The 18,429-nt window shown below is 44.6% G+C and overlaps 1 protein-coding gene across 1 annotated transcript in view; it reads right to left on the bottom strand.

Moving 5' to 3' along the window:
- Positions 1-17,890, bottom strand: part of LOC147668127 (uncharacterized) — a 181,988-nt gene extending 164,098 nt beyond the window's left edge. The window contains exon 1 of the mRNA XM_086948764.1: positions 17,639-17,890. Within this exon, the coding sequence (XP_086804890.1) occupies positions 17,639-17,890 (252 nt within the window). The remainder of the gene's footprint in view (positions 1-17,638) is intronic.
- Between the last annotated feature and the right edge of the window lie 539 nt (positions 17,891-18,429).

Below are 18,429 nucleotides of genomic sequence, written 5' to 3'. Positions count from 1 at the left end.
TATAGATTGTGGGTTTGCGTATCTCTTTTTCTCTCTCTCTCTCTTTCTCTCTCTTGCCTGATCTGTTAGAGCATTTTTACCTGTGTTATTGCCTTATTGCCATTGAACTTATATGTGCCTGATTTTTAGTTGGTTCCTTCTCTCCCCCTCCCCTTTAGAAATTCATCGATTTTATAAACCATAGCATGTTCCCGTTTTTCCCTTTCCTTTAGTGGTTTGCAGTGAGCTTAGCAAGAATATTCTGAACACTTAGGTTAAGTACATGTTCTAAGTCCCATCCCATTCCTATGTTCTAGTATAACGTTGCAGTGAATAGTACGTGCTAAAACTTCTCCCTGTAGTTTCCCATATATTCTAAATGGTCATATTTTTTGTGCAAAGTTACCTTTTGGTACTGATTTTGATGTTTGATATATTACTCTGTGTATCGCTTATTATTTTTGCTTCTTCACTTTGAAATCTTATATAAAAACTCGAACTTAATCAGGTGTCTGTGGTCATTTTACAAAACTGTGGAAAGTATTTTAAGGATTTTAAGGTGTATTGGATGTTAGGCCTGTCTACTTTTTCTTAACAGCTCCAGGTCCGTCAAGGAATTGCGCCTGTGGTAAGTCGGGTGCATGGTAAGCAGAGGTAAATCCAAACTTGATTACTCCTAGCAGCGTGCAGGAGGAGAAATCCTCCCCCAGTTTCACCCAAACGAAATTAATGTGTTCTTCACGCCGAGGGCCCAGTGCGTGTTAGAGAATTGGTATCCCGGGTGACCTGGGGAAAACTGCGCGCTCTAGCAGTAATTTCTGGCTAGCAGAGGATGGTTTGGACTAGTTAGATTAGGTAGGCAGGATAGTCATAAACAAACCGTGAATACAAAAACGTATGCTGATTGTTACTGTAATTTTACAATATTTTTTGTGTTTTTATACGTAAATATTCATGAATTTGCATTGCTGTTATAAATACTGCATGTTGAATTAACCCAGAATTGTTTGTAAATGTTCAGTGTAGTCTGAATCCTCGGGGAAGTATTTTAGCTAACGGTAAGTAGAATCCGGTTAGCTGTTGAAGTCACTAGGTTTGAGATATTAGTGCAGGGTTAAGGATAACTGGAAGCACTAATTAGGACCTTTGTTTCTGGAGTGAATGATAGCTACGAGTCCATTATAAAACTTTCATTGCGATATCACCTAGTAAGGGTCGCATACGGGAGGAGTAATAGGGTCTCCGAGGCTTGTCTGGTAAGTAAAATAGTTCGCTGGTGAAATCCTGGCTCAGTACATATCCCCGATCAAGGTGGATGAGTCAGAAGAATAACGGGTTCTATGTTACTAGTGTGTAGGGACAGGCAAAGAAGTCTATCCAGAGTGAATGAAAAGTAGACAGAAGTGGTTTACTAGTAGCGAAAGAAAAGTCTTTTCTCTCTTTAGAACACTCAGACATAGTGGCAAACGTTGTGTATTGTTAACTAAAACCTGCACTTGCACTTTAGAGAGAGTAAAAAGTTTCCGTTACCTTGTGAAGGCGGGAGTCAGTCGGAGAGCTGCTCTGACGTCACTCCGTGCCGCGCTGGTATTGGTCAGGACAGCGGGCGTGTAGCGGAGCTGAATTTGTGAAGGAGGGGTGAGTGCCGAAACGGGAGACTCTGTCTTGCGAAAAGGCCGCGCACCCATTGGTTGACCGTAGTTGTATTCTCTGACCTGATTGGGTGGCGCGAAATAAAAGTCGCGCTAGCATTGGAAGCACGAAAGTAAACAAAATTAATCAAGCCGAGTTAGAAGCGAGTCTGGAGAGTTGTATGTGGTATCCAGACTTCATACCGAATCCAAAGTACCTAGGATTTCATAAGGATCAGCTTATACGAGGTAGACCGCACATGATGTATGGAATAAAGAGAAAATTGTCATTTTCGGATAAAGTGAAGAACTTTTTCAAAACTGACAAACCCATTAGAACGAGAGAAGGCGTACTCATTCCCCCGCCAAATACCCCTGCCTCTTTTATGATGTTTGATAAAGGGTATCACACTTGTCTCTGGCTAGAAAATTGGGCAAAGTATACTGTAGATGACGGAGTCCTGGCATTCCCTGTTGAAGGTACATTTAATGGTCGGATCCTGTTTAACTTAAGGACCCGCATGAATGAATTACACCCTAGACCTAGGTTGACCCAGTACGAAGCTTTGGAGGAATGGGAGATTGAGGCTGCGGAGCGAGATAAACCACGAATGGATAAGGGAGTGAGTAGGTGGTATCCCAGACTTCCAACGCCAACCAAAGAGCAGAAAATGAAACAGTGGAGGCAGTCTATGTTAACTGAAGGGCTGTTCCCCATGATGGGAGTATTAGAGGAGAAAAGAGGAAAATGTAAAGCAAAAACCCATCACCTAGCACCTATGGGGGATGTAGAAGATGAACACCTGGAAGACTTGCTAATGAAGGATCCACCTCCCTATGTAGCGGAATCAGATTCGGTGCATTCCCAAAGTTCTGTTACCAATTACCCCCGGAGTGGGAAGGAAAGTGATACAGACAGGACAGCTACGAGCAGTAAGCATAGTGGAAGGGATGAGTTTTGCAGACCTAAGTCCACAGTCCCGAATTATCAACCATTCGGGGAAAGTCCCCCTCGATTGGTTACCCCGACTGCCCCGAGTATTTATCCATCCTTAGTACCCCAGGTATTACATGGCAATACTGCTGAAAGGGGGTTGCAGGAAAAGGAGAGAGAAGTCCTGACTAGACAGCGAGAGGACTTAGCCAGAACCATTGCACAGATGCATCCCCATCCTGAGGCCTTGACCATTCCGGTAACTATTGGTCCTGCTATCCCAATGTATAAAAATGACTTGATTAGTCCCCTTCCTCCTGTCATCACCCCAATGCTGCCTACTACTAGCTTCCAGACCCCGAGGAAAGAAGTGTTCATAGATGAGGATCAGGAAAGCGAGTGTGAATCTGGAAGTTTAATGGATTTGCCCATAAGGGAGCCGAGGGCCAGTATAGTAGGGGCAAGAAGTCAGCCTAGACAAAAGGAAGTGGCGATTGAAAGTGCATCTGGAATCAGGAACGCCTCTTTAGTTTCCCCTGAAGAATTAGACAGGTGGACAAAGGAGATAGAGAAAGAGACCACTTCTCAACCTAAAACATTGGAAATATATAAATTAAGAATAGAAATAGAAGAAATGATGGCTGGGAACGTGGGAGTTGAGCGCCTGAGCTCGTATAATGAAGCAGAGTTACTATTCATCAGTAAAAATCTTACCCGGAGTGCTAGGGTGCTCCACGAAAAGATAATGGATGCTGCCACAGAAATGGGAGTTGATGTTAGTCGCTCCAAAATCCTTCAGAAACCCTACAGAGTGGACTTTTCAGACAAGGACTTAGAAAGCCTGAATGTGATGGGGAAACAGATCCAAGTAAAGGAATTGTTGAAACTCCTGCAGAAATGGGGCGAAGTGGGGAAGTGGAGAACAAGGTGGGCAAAGAAGAAGGAAGGCAGCAGGGCTGGGTCAGTAACTTCAGAATTCGTATTAAAGGAAGTAACCCCAACAGAAAAATTGTGTCCCATGAGAGAGGTCCCGGGAGGGAAGTACGTCCATGTCCCTTGGTCCAGGCAAGACATTGTGTCGTTTACAAATGACTTCCCGAAATTACGCGAGAAACCAGTTGACTGGTACCGACAGGTAGAGCGTTTCATAAAAGTTCAGAAATGCCTGCTGAAAGACCTGGATGGGTTTTTCGATATCGTGGTCCCTGTAGATCTGTGGACGGAATGTAAAATAGAGATTGATTGGCCTAATGATGAATATCCCAGAGATGAGAGGACGGGAGCCCCTTCAGCGGATGTTATGAGGAAATATGACCAGGTCATACAGTATCTTAAGAAAAAGGTGCCAGCCAAAGAGACAGATTGGACCCGAATAGATAGAACAACCCAAGAACGTGATGAGACAGTTCATTCATTTTACGAAAGGTTACTACAGGTATTCAAAACTTACAGTGGTATTGATAATGTGGACATGAAAGACATGACCCATTTCAGTTACAGATTTGTGCTAGGATTAAGGCCTGAAATATCACAATGGATTCGAGATAACAAAATCAGTTGGCAGGGAAAGCCCATAGATGATGTCCTGAAATATGCAAAATACTGCGAAGATGAAATTGAAAATAAAAAGAAAGCCCTCAAGGAAAAGGTGATGTGGGCACAGGTAAAATTAGCCGAACAGCAAGAAAAACAGTTAAGTAAAATGACTTCTGATAATAATGTTCCGAATACCAATTCTGGGGGGGGAGGAAAGCCCAGACCTAAAATGAGTCGTGAGGAGGCCATGAAAAAGTTTCCGTGCCATGGGTGCGGCCAGATGGGGCATTGGAGAGACGAGTGTCCACACCTACAGGCCGGTAATGCTCCTGTAAATGGTTTAAATCCACAGGTACCGAAAGAGGGGACAAGGAAAACCCAGCAACAGGTAAAATTACCTCCAGTACCTCGCGCTCCTAGACAGAATTTTAAGAATCAGGGTCAGCAGAATGAGAGGGCGGAAGTATGGGAGGTTGAGAGTGAAAGAAATGCAGTCATTCCACAGTACCTGCTAAGTGATACCTTCCTTTGTGAAGATCAAGATTGACGGGGCCTGAGAGGGGAGGATGAGGAGTGCGTACTTGGCGCCTCCTTACCGGTAGACCAGACTGGACCATACATTGAAGGAAAGGTTGAAGGCAAAGACGTCACCTTTCTGTTGGACACTGGTGCTACCAGATCCACTGTAAGAACAGTGGATGTTCCTAACCTACCCCTCTCGGGAGAAGCGATCCAAGTAGTGGGCGTATCAAATCAGATAATAAGTACCCCTGTAACTGAACCAATGGAGATTTCTATAGGAAATTTCAAGGAAATGCACAGATTTGTGGTCTGTGATTCCAGTCCTGTAAATCTACTAGGACGTGATTTGTTGTGCAAGATGCGTTGTACCATTTATTGCACACCAAATGGCGTCGAAATTCAGACCCCCGATGAAGATGGCCTGTACAAACTGATGTTAGTCAGACAAGATGCTGACATTAAGCCTTTGACAATTGAGGACTTACCTGAGGAACTCCAGCTAAGGGTAGTACCCGAAGTGTGGGATTTCACAGGAAAAGATGTAGGCCTGATGGCAAATGTGGACCCGGTTAAAGTAACAATAAAAACAAATGCTGTATACCCCAAAACCAGGCAGTACAAAATGAGTGCAGAAGTGAAGGCAGGAGTAGCGACTGAAATCACGAGGCTGCTAGAAGCAGAAATAATAGAGGAAGTGCTGAGCAGCCCCTGTAATTCGCCTATCATTGGGATCAAAAAGCCTAGTGGGAAGTACCGGGTGGTGCAAGATTTGCGCAAGGTAAACCAAATTGTTGTGCCTTGCTGTCCTATTGTACCCAACCCTGCAGTGATACTCTACCAGATTCCTTGGAACGCAGAATGGTTCACTGTCATCGACCTGTGCCACGCATTCTTTTCCATCCCATTGCATCCAGAAAGCAAGTTCCTTTTCAGTTTTGAATTCGACAGTCGTATCTATGTCTGGAATCGTGTCCCTCAAGGGTACACTGAAAGTCCATCGATTTTCAACCAGATACTGAAAAAGTGCCTTGAATCCCTAGTGCTGCCGAGAGAGTCTGTCTTGGTGCAGTACATAGATGACCTGTTAGTGGCATCTAAAACCCAGTCCGACTGTGTCACTGACACAATTGCCTTGTTGAATCACCTAGGAAAAGGAGGACATAAAGTGTCGCCTGACAAATTACAATTCTGTAAAAACTCAGTAAAATATCTGGGGCACCAGATAGAAAAGGGAATCAGGAAGGTCACTGCCGAAAGGATCAAGATAATTAGAGCAATGGAACTGCCCACGACCCAGAAAGAGGTGAGAATGTTCTTGGGAGTTGTGGGTTACTGCAGGCAATGGATTGCAGGATTTGCGGCTCTAGCCCGACCCCTGATAAATATGACAAAGAAAGGAGTGGAAGATCCCGTCCACTGGGACAGTGAGAGCATGAATGCTTGGGTAACTCTGAGAAACTGTCTGTGTACCGCACCTGCATTGGGTATGCCTGAGTACAATAAACCCTTTGAACTGTTCTGTGACACAAGAGAGAATTGTGCTCTTTCAGTCCTGACTCAGGAGCACGGATCAGTCAGGAGACCAGTAGCCTACTTTTCAGCCACCCTAGATCCAGTGGCCGCTGGATTGCCTGGCTGCTTAAAAGCCGTTGCTGCTACTTGCGTCAGCCTGGAACAGAGTGAGGGCATTGTCATGGGACATCCCGTCACTGTCTATGTTCCTCATTCTGTTGTCATCCTACTGACTAGAACTAGGACCCAGTACCTCACACCTAGTCGGCTGACTAAGTATGAGAGAATTTTGATTGGTGCTGAAAATGTAACTATCTCCCGGTGCAATGTCCTAAATCCTGCGACACTGTTACCTGTCCCTCTGGATGCAGAATCGGATGAGGGTGGGGAACATAATTGCATCGATCTGACTGAATATAGCACCAAGCCCCGTCCTGACATTCGTGAAATAGCACTACGGGACGGGGATAAAACAATGTTTGTGGATGGCTCGTGTTTGAGACATGAGAGTGGGAGTCTGAGTGCTGCCTATGCTGTGGTTACTCTGACAGGGGTCGTCGAGGCATCTTACATGCGCGAGGTGAAATCTGCACAAGTGGCGGAGCTTATAGCGTTAACCCGAGCATGCAAGAGGGGAAAAAGCAAAAGAATTACTGTTTACACAGACAGTCAGTACTGTTTCGGGGTTGTTCATGACTTCGGCCAATTGTGGTTGCAAAGAGAATTCATGACTTCCTCTGGCACACCTATCCGAAATGGGAAAGTAGTGCACAACTTACTGGAAGCCATCCAATTACCCAAAGAATTGGCTGTGGTCAAGTGTGCGGCTCACAGATCTGGAAATGATGATGTGACTGCCGGTAATAGGTACGCTGACCAAATTGCACAGTTTTGTGCCCGACACCAGATGTCCCTACAAATTGCCCGGTGGGATGGAACCAGCTGCCAACTTATGTTGTTTGATAATGTGTCAACGTGGGAAGAATTAAGAGAGATACAACAAGCCACAGACAGGCAAGAAAAAGGCAGGTGGGCCGCAAAAGAGTGCGAGTTGCGAGAAGATGGTGTGGTGGTAAACCCGGCTGGGGTGCCTGTGCTGCCTGATAGCTTGATCGACCCCATGGTCAGAATGATACATGAGCCAACACATATGGGAAGAGATGCGATGTGTCGGGTGTTTGAACAAGTGTTCTGCAATCCAAGGTTCAGGGACCAGGCGGACAGGCTTTGCCAGAGGTGCCTAGTGTGTCAGCAATTCAATGCAGGAAAGAAGACTGTAGTGAAACAGAGTAATATTGGAAAGGCAGTAGGTCCCTTCGTGAGAATACAGGCAGACTTCATAACCATGCCCAGATGCAACGGATATAGATATGTTTTAGTCATAGTTTGTCTATTCTCTAGGTGGGTGGAAGCATATCCAGCTAAGAAAAATGACGCTATAACCACAGCCAAACTATTGCTCAGGGAGTTGATACCTAGGTATGGGATCCCAGAGACGATCGAAACGGACCAAGGTGGGCATTTTGCCAACGATGTCCTATTGGAACTCTGTAGAGCATTCAAAATGAAGCAAAGACTGCACTGTGCCTACCACCCAGAGGCTTCTGGGGTAGTGGAACAAATAAATGGCACTCTGAAGTCCAGACTGGGGAAAATGTGTGATTCCACAAAAATGAACTGGATAGAAGCTTTACCCCTGGTGCTGATGAGTCTGAGAAGTATCCCGAATCGAAAGACTGGCCTGAGTCCCCATGAAGTGTTGATGGGAAGAGTGATGCGCCAGGCATGGGTACCCGGAAACAAACTGCTAAGCATTTCTGATGATATGGTGCTAGAATACTGCAAGCAGCTGGGTGACCAAGTGCGTTCTCTCTCTCAGCAGATTGGAGAGACTGAAGACGAGTGGCCAAAGACTCCAGCACACAACCTGCAGCCAGGAGACTGGGTGGTGTTAAAGAAACACACCCGGAGCAGCTGCTTGAAGCCAAGGTGGGGAAAGCGACGACAAGTGATCCTCGTCACTACCACTGCTGTGAAGTGCGCTGGTGTACCGAAGTGGATCCACGCCAGCCACACAAAGCGGGTATCTGGAGAAAACGCGACTGGAGCTGAAGGCAGCACAGCTGAAGAGACCTCCGAGGAAGAGAGTCCGGAGCTAGCTGACATCGAACTGCCGAGCACAAGTCGAGACGTTGAATGGTATCCCGCCGACGAACCAGTTCATGATCCAATACGAACAAGGAAATATTCCTACTTAGACAGTGAGTGGGATAGTCCAGGTGAGTCAGAATTAGAAGGAGCAGGTCAGGTCAACGAAAGCCACAACACACCTGATCAGGACATAGGCCAAGTAGGGTCAGATCAAGATCTCGAGACTCCTCCTGGAACTCCGGAGCCGAGAAAGGGACAGTTAGAAATTAGGGCTGACGTTCATGCAGAAGAAAACGAAGAGATCGAAGAGCATGAACAGGAACAGATAGAACTAGATCAAAGTGCTCAGACAACGGAAACAACAGTAACAAAAAGTAAAAAGAAAGTGCGATTTGAATCTGAGCAGGGACAGATTAGCGACCAGGCAGAAGAGATAGACGAAAGACCTGGAACTAGTCAGACAGGCAGGGAATCAGAAGTGCCACAACAAAAGGTGAAAAGAGTGCACGAAGAGGGAGAAGTCTCCTCAACCACTGGGAGGCACGGAGGAAGAAGTACACCTCGGTACGTCAAAAGACTAAGGCTCAGACTAAAGACAGTCGAAGAAAACGATAAAGACCGAAAAAGGGCTTTAAGTGAAAGGAATGCAGCCCAAGGCAAATCGCTGAGAAAGAGCGACAGAATAAAGAAACAGAACCGACTGTATCGGAGCCCTGAGTGGACGTACTTTGTGTTGGAAGAAATTGACGAGCCTCACCACAGTGGCAACAGTGACAACGAGTCCATTGCTGATCGGAGTTCGGACGAAGACCCTCCTTAAGTGAGCCCTGAAGTGAGCCTTTGGTGCAAAGAAACGAAGAGGGGTAGCAAAAGCCACCTGTAAGCTAAAATGTCTGATCCGAGTGTCTCTGGGAGATCCCGCTGTGGGTGTCTCAAAACCTGTTGTAAGATATGCTTGTGTAGTGTAGCTATGCTAATAGTAATGTGGATAGGACTAACAGTTTTTCTACCTTTTATGATAAGTAAGAATCCTAACTTGTCCCCTACTGAACCCGAAGTAGTAGATGTAGGAGTTGTAACGACTGCAGAAACACCACGAAGACTAGAAAGACGCGACAAAAGAGTAGGACTGACACACACACGACCTGATTTAGAAGCACCAGATGAGGATGGACTACACTTTCACAAAATGAAGAACAGGACGCACTTAAATGTTTTTGCTAACTTGTTAGTGCATTATGTAGAAGCTATGGAAATAGAGGACTGTTATGTCTGCATGAAGCTGCCAACTTCAGTGGCTGAAGGCGTGACATACCACCATCTACCTTTGACCTATGGAATATCCTGTAGTATATTAGCTAGCTTGTTCTATAGAAGCTCCTTGCAGTACTATTATTCAAATGAGGACGTAGTATTTTCTGAACTTCCCATTAGAAGACATTTGAACCGTGTACATACTACAAGTGACGTGACCCGCTATATGGGAGAATATTTCCTGACTATAGGTAACATAGACTTAGATCAAGCAAGAGAAGACAATCTGACCTGTTCTCTGCAAGAGCAGGAAAAGATGTTTATAAAGATGGCAGATAGAAGGAGAGAAAAGTTTCAGAAGAAGGCAAATGACGAGAAGGAAAGAGTTCCTAGGTGGGCTGAGCACATGGATAACACCTCAGAAGGCGAAGCCAGTCCTGCCTTGTTGCTGGATTTTGAAGGGAAAGGGAAACTTTGTATCCATAGGGAAAAGACAGAGTACTATAACAATGTATTCATCGGTTCCAGCGAGTGTGAACATAATTATAAGGTAATCGGAGGTTGGGGTTTTAAAAATGGGTCAGAACCTGTGTTTCCCGGAATATATTATATATGTGGGAACAAGGCTTATTTCAAATTGCCGGATCACTGGTATGGAAGCTGCTACTTTGGCATTGTTTTCCCGAAAATATACCATGTGAGCAATGCAGCTGGAAGCGATGATGAAACTAATGGCTTAGTGCGTAATAGACGCGAAAGTGTAGGCGAAATTGTAGGTGATATTTTTAGTGCACTGATACCTGGAATGGGGGTAGTTCTGAACACCCATAGAATCTGCAAATTGTCTACAGTAGTGGACCGGTTATCAACGGACACTGCTGCTGGTTTCCTGCTGGTCAATACTGAAATGGTTGCGATCAGATCAATGGTTTTACAAAACCGTCTTGCCCTTGACACCCTATTAGCAAAAGAGGGCGGAGTCTGTAGAATGCTGAGAGCGCAACATTGTTGCACCTACATTCCTGATAAGAGTATCGAATTAAAACAATATGTGAAGAACATAACTAATTTGGAAAAGGAACTCAAACCATTAGAGGTTGACAGTGCCTGGACGAGACTGACTGGAGGTCTCTCCTCTATAGGTAGTTGGTTTACTAATCTAGGTAGAAATATTTTGTGGAAAATACTGATGCCAATAGTCATAATAGGTGTGATTGTATTGATCATTTTTATCTGCTGCAAATGTCAGAAGTGTAAAAAGAAATACACAGTAAATCCGAGGGGGGTGAAAAGAAACATTGATGAGTTAGAATTAGAAGAGCTGAAGAGTGCAATTTATAAAAAGGCGAAAAATCACCACTCTCATAGGGAAGCTGAAAGAAAACTAAACAATAAGTTTATTGAAATAGAAATGGACGATATGAATGAATGAGAAAAGTTGGCATCTGTTTCCTTCATGTAGTGATGATAATAAATATCATCAAAGAGGGGATTGATGGAGCAAGGATTCGCACGCATAGCGCCTTGCTCGTATGCAAAACCCTTGTCTATAATTGCATAATAATATTAACACCATTGTTCGTCATTTGTGAAGTGGTTTCCCCTACACGCGGGTGTCCCTAGGATGCTTGCTTGTTTGTCTTTTCACGTACTAACGAAGCTTGCACTGAAAATGGCTGCTTTGCCGCAAATTCAGTCTGCGCATGCGTCGGTCATACCCATGTGATGTGACGCACTCGCATTCTGGAGGGATTCTGTGCTCATGCGCATTAATGCTAAATATGGCCGCTTGTCTCTCACCACGCTCTCTGCTTACTGCAGCAGCTTTTAGCCTATCTATTCTTTCGCATTAATCCCTAATGCTATAGTTATTATAAAAGTAAGGGTTGGTTATCTCTTATCATGGTGTACAGTGCGATCATTTTTATGTATGATTCTAATTTGTTTTCGCTTACTTTTCATGTACCGCGTCTTTGTGGGCTGGGTACTCATGAGCGGAGCCATACTTGAAGCTCTGCTGGGCATCGTCACCTGACCAGAGAAAGTTCCAACTGCGCAGAAGCTAAACCTAGCCAGCTGGCTCCTGAAGCACAATGCGCCTGGGAACATCGCTGGGAATACGGAGTCTCACCTTGAAAGAAGCAATACTGTTGCTACCTATTGAAAACTGTCCTGTACTGCTGTATTCTATGCATGGGAACGTGAACCTGAGGGGCGGGTATTCACAATTGCATATTTAATCATGTGAAACTGAATTCTAGGAGGTGGTAAAGACCGCACCACCTCTCCTGACCAATCACAATGTGGGAAACTGTCACTTGCAACATTAATGGGTGGTCTAAGGGTCCCCAAACTGTATAACTACCCTAGTTTAGCTTAGGAAAATTGTCCGACTTGTCCGAGTAGCAGACCTGTCACTGACCCTACGATCTCAATAGGTGTTCAAGCCTGAAAAGTGCTGCTGAGCACTTTGTCCATACTTTCCACAAACTCCCAAGGGGTGGAAAATTCTAAGTGCTGGCAAAGCACTTTGCTGGGGAATTCGAAAATCCAATCGGGGTTTCTGGCGGATTACTTGCAGGAGGGGGTAACGCAGGCGTTGCTGTCCGAAGCTGTGGGTGTTGGTCGTACCCTGGGAGGCCCAGTCCTTGATCCGAACCTGAGGGGTATCCTGTCCTTATTCTCCGTGAGCTGTACCTGCTCACAGTCTGGCATTCCTTTTCTGAGGGTCCCTGTCCCCATCTTCCCAACTGACCCGTGGCCAGGGTTGGTCTTCAATCTGAATTAGGTAAATATAGATTGTGGGTTTGCGTATCTCTTTTTCTCTCTCTCTCTCTTTCTCTCTCTTGCCTGATCTGTTAGAGCATTTTTACCTGTGTTATTGCCTTATTGCCATTGAACTTATATGTGCCTGATTTTTAGTTGGTTCCTTCTCTCCCCCTCCCCTTTAGAAATTCATCGATTTTATAAACCATAGCATGTTCCCGTTTTTCCCTTTCCTTTAGTGGTTTGCAGTGAGCTTAGCAAGAATATTCTGAACACTTAGGTTAAGTACATGTTCTAAGTCCCATCCCATTCCTATGTTCTAGTATAACGTTGCAGTGAATAGTACGTGCTAAAACTTCTCCCTGTAGTTTCCCATATATTCTAAATGGTCATATTTTTTGTGCAAAGTTACCTTTTGGTACTGATTTTGATGTTTGATATATTACTCTGTGTATCGCTTATTATTTTTGCTTCTTCACTTTGAAATCTTATATAAAAACTCGAACTTAATCAGGTGTCTGTGGTCATTTTACAAAACTGTGGAAAGTATTTTAAGGATTTTAAGGTGTATTGGATGTTAGGCCTGTCTACTTTTTCTTAACAGCTCCAGGTCCGTCAAGGAATTGCGCCTGTGGTAAGTCGGGTGCATGGTAAGCAGAGGTAAATCCAAACTTGATTACTCCTAGCAGCGTGCAGGAGGAGAAATCCTCCCCCAGTTTCACCCAAACGAAATTAATGTGTTCTTCACGCCGAGGGCCCAGTGCGTGTTAGAGAATTGGTATCCCGGGTGACCTGGGGAAAACTGCGCGCTCTAGCACCCCCATATATCAGTTCAAATGTCACCCGACATCTAGCTGTATATATACATAGCGTTCCTTTGCCTTTTGGTTTTTGCCACCCTCCTGGGAACTCAGCAATAGAGAGAAGGGGTTGGAGCCCAAGTCTGGCATGTGGCATATGCCATGACATATGCCATAGTATGCCACATTTTGTGTCTATGTTGTTTGAGGTATAATTGTGTTATAAACACCCTTAAGTGCTAGTGGAATAATTTTAATATATATATTCCATCTGGATTAAATTAAAATAAACATAATTTAAAAATCGATTTTCCTCAGCTGGGGTTTGAACCCTTCTCAAAGAACTCTCATAGACTCTGTGAACTGCCCCTGTACCATCTGGTCTGCATAGATTTTTTCAGCCCAAAGCCTTTGTGTCTTTCAAAAAAGGTGATGTCCCTTTTCTGTTTCCATGCTGGTTTTCTTACAGCATGCCACAAATCTACACTTGATTGTTGTTATTTATAAACAAAGAGCCCTTCCTTCCTCCCATTCTGGCACTTGGCCCATGCATTTAGTTTTCTTACACAACCATTCCCAAAGTCTCATTCCACAAATTAAGGGATTTATTTCATTGCAATCCTGCCTCCCCTGTCACGTGCCAGTGCATGTCACAAATCTCTGGCATGCACCGGCTTGACTAAAAAGGACACAAATCTCACAGACACTGCTAGGGGTGATTTACAAAAAATAGTCTTTCATTTGGGTAAAATAGAAAAAAAAAATTGAAAAGAATTTAAAAATCGATTTTCCCCAGCTGGGGTTTTAACCCTTGTCAAAAAACACTCATAGACTCTGTGAACTGCCACTGTAGCATCCGTTCTGCATAGGTTTGCTCAGCCCAAAGCCTTTGTGTCTTTCAAAAAGGGTGATGTCCCTTTTTTGTTTCCATGCTGGTTTTCTTACAGCATGCCACAAATTTACACTTGATTTTCGTTATTTATAAACGAAGAGCCCTTCCTTCCTCCAATTCTGGCACTTGGCCCATGCATTTAGTTTTCTTACACAACCATTCCCAAAGTCTCATTCCACAAATAAAGGGATTTATTTCATAGCAGACCTGCCCCCCCTTCCACGTGCCAGTGCATGTCACAAATCTCTGACATGCACTGGCTTGACTAAAAAGGACACAAATCTCACAGACACTCCTAGGGGTGATTTACAAAAGGGAATCTTTCATTTGGGTAAAATAGAAAAAAAAAATTGAAAAAAATTTAAAAATTGATTTACCCCAGCTGGGGTTTGAACCCTTGTCAAAAAACACTCATAGACCCTGTGAACTGCCCCTGTACCATCTGTTCTGCATAGATTTTTTCAGCCCAAAGCCTTTGTGTCTTTCAAAAAAGGTGATGTCCCTTTTCTGTTTCCATGCTGGTTTTCTTACAGCATGCCACAAATCTACACTTGATTTTTGTTATTTATAAACAAAGAGCCCTTCCTTCCTCCCATTCTGGCACTTGGCCCATGCATTTAGTTTTCTTACACAACCATTCCCAAAGTCTCATTCCACAAATTAAGGGATTTATTTCATTGCAATCCTGCCTCCCCTTTCACGTGCCAGTGCATGTCAGAAATCTCTGGCATGCACCGGCTTGACTAAAAAGGACACAAATCTCACAGACACTGCTAGGGGTGATTTACAAAAAATAGTCTTTCATTTGGGTAAAATAGAAAAAAAATTGAAAAGAATTTAAAAATCGATTTTCCCCAGCTGGGGTTTGAACCCTTGTCAAAAAACACTCATAGACCCTGTGAACTGCCCCTGTACCATCTGTTCTGCATAGATTTTTTCAGCCCAAAGCCTTTGTGTCTTTCAAAAAAGGTGATGTCCCTTTTCTGTTTCCATGCTGGTTTTCTTACAGCATGCCACAAATCTACACTGGATTTTTGTTATTTATAAACAAAGAGCCCTTCCTTCCTCCCATTCTGGCACTTGGCCCATGCATTTAGTTTTCTTACACAACCATTCCCAAAGTCTCATTCCACAAATTAAGGGATTTATTTCATAGCAAACCTGCCCCCCCTTCCACGTGCCAGTGCATGTCAGAAATCTCTGGCATGCACCGGCTTGACTAAAAAGGACACAAATCTCACAGACACTGCTAGGGGTGATTTACAAAAAATAGTCTTTCATTTGGGTAAAATAGAAAAAAAAATTGAAAAGAATTTAAAAATCGATTTTCCCCAGCTGGGGTTTGAACCCTTGTCAAAAAACACTCATAGACTCTGTGAACTGCCACTGTAGCATCCGTTCTGCATAGGTTAGCTCAGCCCAAAGCCTTTGTGTCTTTCAAAAAGGGTGATGTCCCTTTTTTGTTTCCATGCTGGTTTTCTTACAGCATGCCACAAATTTACACTTGATTTTCGTTATTTATAAACGAAGAGCCCTTCCTTCCTCCAATTCTGGCACTTGGCCCATGCATTTAGTTTTCTTACACAACCATTCCCAAAGTCTCATTCCACAAATAAAGGGATTTATTTCATAGCAAACCTGCCCCCCCTTCCATGTGCCAGTGCATGTCACAAATCTCTGACATGCACTGGCTTGACTAAAAAGGACACAAATCTCACAGACACTGCTAGGGATGATTTACAAAAGGTAATCTTTCATTTGGGTAAAATTGAAAAGAATTTAAAAATCGATTTTCCCCAGCTGGGGTTTGAACCCTTGTCAAAAAACACTCCTAGACCCTGTAAACTGCCCCTGAACCATCTGCTCTGCATAGTTTTTCTCAGCCCAAAGCCTTTGTGTCCTACAAAAAGGGTGATGTCCCTTTTCTGTTTCCATGCTGGTTTTCTTACAGCATGCCTCAAATCTACACTTGATTTTCGTTATTTATAAACAAAGAGCCCTTCCTTCCTCCCATTCTGGCACTTGGCCCATGCATTTAGTTTTCTTACACAACCATTCCCAAAGTCGTATTCCACAAATTAAGGGATTTATTTCATGGCAAACCTAGCCCCCCCTTCCACGTGCCAGTGCATGTCACAAATCTCTGACATGCACTGGCTTGACTAAAAAGGACACAGATCTCACAGACACTGCTAGGGGTGATTTACAAAAGGGAATCTTTCATTTGGGTAAAATAGAAAAAAAATGTAAACAAATAAAAAAATCGATTTTCCCCAGCTGGAGTTTGAACCCTTGTAAAAAAAACACTCATAGACCCTGTGAACTGCCCCTGTACCATCTGTTCTGCATAGATTTTCTCAGCCCAAAGCTTTTGTGTCTTGGAAAAAGGGTGATGTCCCTTTTCTGTTTCCATCCTGGTTTTCTTACAGCATGCCACAAATCTACACTTGATTTTCCTTATTTATAAACAAAGAGCCCTTCCCTCCTCCCATTCTGGCACTTGGCCCATGCATTTAGTTTTCTTACACAACCATCCCCAAACTCTCATTCCACAAATTAAGGGATTTCTTTCATAGCAAACCTTGCCCCTCTTCCACATGCCACAGCATGTAAAAAATGTCTGACGTGCACTGGCTAGACTAAAAAGGCCACAAATCTCCCTAGACCCTATTTTGGGGGATTTAAAAAAGGGACATCTTTCATTTCGGTAAAGTAGAAAAATTAAGGGAAATATTAAAAAAACAAATTTCTCCTGGTGGGGTTAGAACTCTTGTAAAAACATATGCTTTTCCCTCAGTTATGACCAGTGCACCATATATAACCATGATTAAGTATACTACACACAATCATTTTTACACCACACTTTTCCTTCTTCCCATGTGCCACAGCATGTCACACATTTTTTACATGGACTGGCATTACTTAGGGGGCTCTTGAGAGCCAACGAACAAGATCACCACACTGCAGTGAGGCTCTGATAGCCCAGGACCATAAACCGCCAGAATCCTCCTTCCTAAAGTGGCAAAAACTGCCTTTAAACACGTTATGCCCAACGTGGCTCACCAGGGAGCTGATGAGAAGAGTGCCACTCGCTGACACAGTCTAAGTGATCACTCGCAGAGCATCCCTGTTTTGCAGCCTACGGCTGTTCATGATGGCGGCTACGTGATTGACCTAACCGGGTCTGCATCGCCTTGCCCTGCTGTATGGAATTGCTGCGGAGAGACTCCGGCTGTACCACCGCCAGGAACCAGTAGCCGCCCAATGCAGAGCTACACTACGGGGAGAGGGTCGCCCGCTGAGTGAGATCGGGACCAGCTGAGGTAGGCTTGCTCCGACGCTAAGGCTGAGCCAGGCTGAGCCCATGCTGCTTCCCCTGAGCTACCTTGGGCCTCGGCTGAGGTGAAGGGCCACTTTAATATGAGTTGCGAGATTGCTGATGCAGCAGGCTCCCTGATCCTGATTTGCACACTCACCTGGGGCCTGAAGGGGGCAAGTGGAGAACCCTGTTCAGACGCGCTGCTAGAAGGATGCTGATAGACCTATGCGACCTGTACAGCACCGGGAGGTGGCGCATGGAATGGTGAGGCCTTGATCCTGGGGCGCAGAGCAGCCTTGCTGTCTTGTAATACTCGGTAAGACAGGCTGAAGTGGACATTACCTGCAAAATCTCAAGCAAGACACGCTGCTTTTTGTGGGCCGGGCCCTCTTCAGCAACACAAGAATCAAGGCGGAGGGTGAAGAGTTGGGTTGTGGCAGAGCCAGAGCTCACATAAATAACTGCATAAAGGCACAAACTGGCCTGTAGAGCTGCCCGAAGGCACAAACTGGCACCTGTTGACCTGAGTGGGATCTGCACACCCTGAGGGACAAGCAGAGCTAGCCGCTGCATCCTGATCTTCCTGAGAGGCATACCGTGCCCGCCCATACCACGTAGAGGGGAAAATCATGGGTCCAACGGATGGCAAACAGGCCAAACTCCAACTCCCGGCCTGGAAAAGCACTACTACCCCACAAGATGCAGATATAAAAGAACTTCTCCTCATGATGTGCCAAAGCCTCACTTCTATCGAGTCTAAAATGGACACCATGAATATGCACATGGACTACATCACACAAACGTTGGAGAAGCATGATGGCCGCATTACCAAAACGGAACAGCTGATATCCACCCTCAAAGACTCTTCCTCTGACTGCTGTGAACATCTCCAAGAGATGGATAAACTGTTAAAAATTATTGCTGCAAAGACTGAAGACTTGGAGGGGCATTCACTCAGGAACAACGTGCTTATAGTGGTGATCCAGGAGTCTAACACAACTGGCTGCATGGTGGACTGTGTAGAATGACTGTTGTTTGGGATCTTTGGCGCGGAAGCAATCTTCAGAGTTCTAGTGGTGGAGAGAGCCCATCTCTCACTTGCAGCCAGACCTCCATGGGGCACGCCTCTGTGG

Source organism: Lissotriton vulgaris, unplaced genomic scaffold (assembly GCF_964263255.1).
Source record: "Lissotriton vulgaris unplaced genomic scaffold, aLisVul1.2 SCAFFOLD_1891, whole genome shotgun sequence".
Classification (NCBI taxonomy): domain Eukaryota; kingdom Metazoa; phylum Chordata; class Amphibia; order Caudata; family Salamandridae; genus Lissotriton; species Lissotriton vulgaris.
Note: the sequence above shows the minus strand (reverse complement) of the source record. Positions and strands in the feature narration are given on the sequence as shown.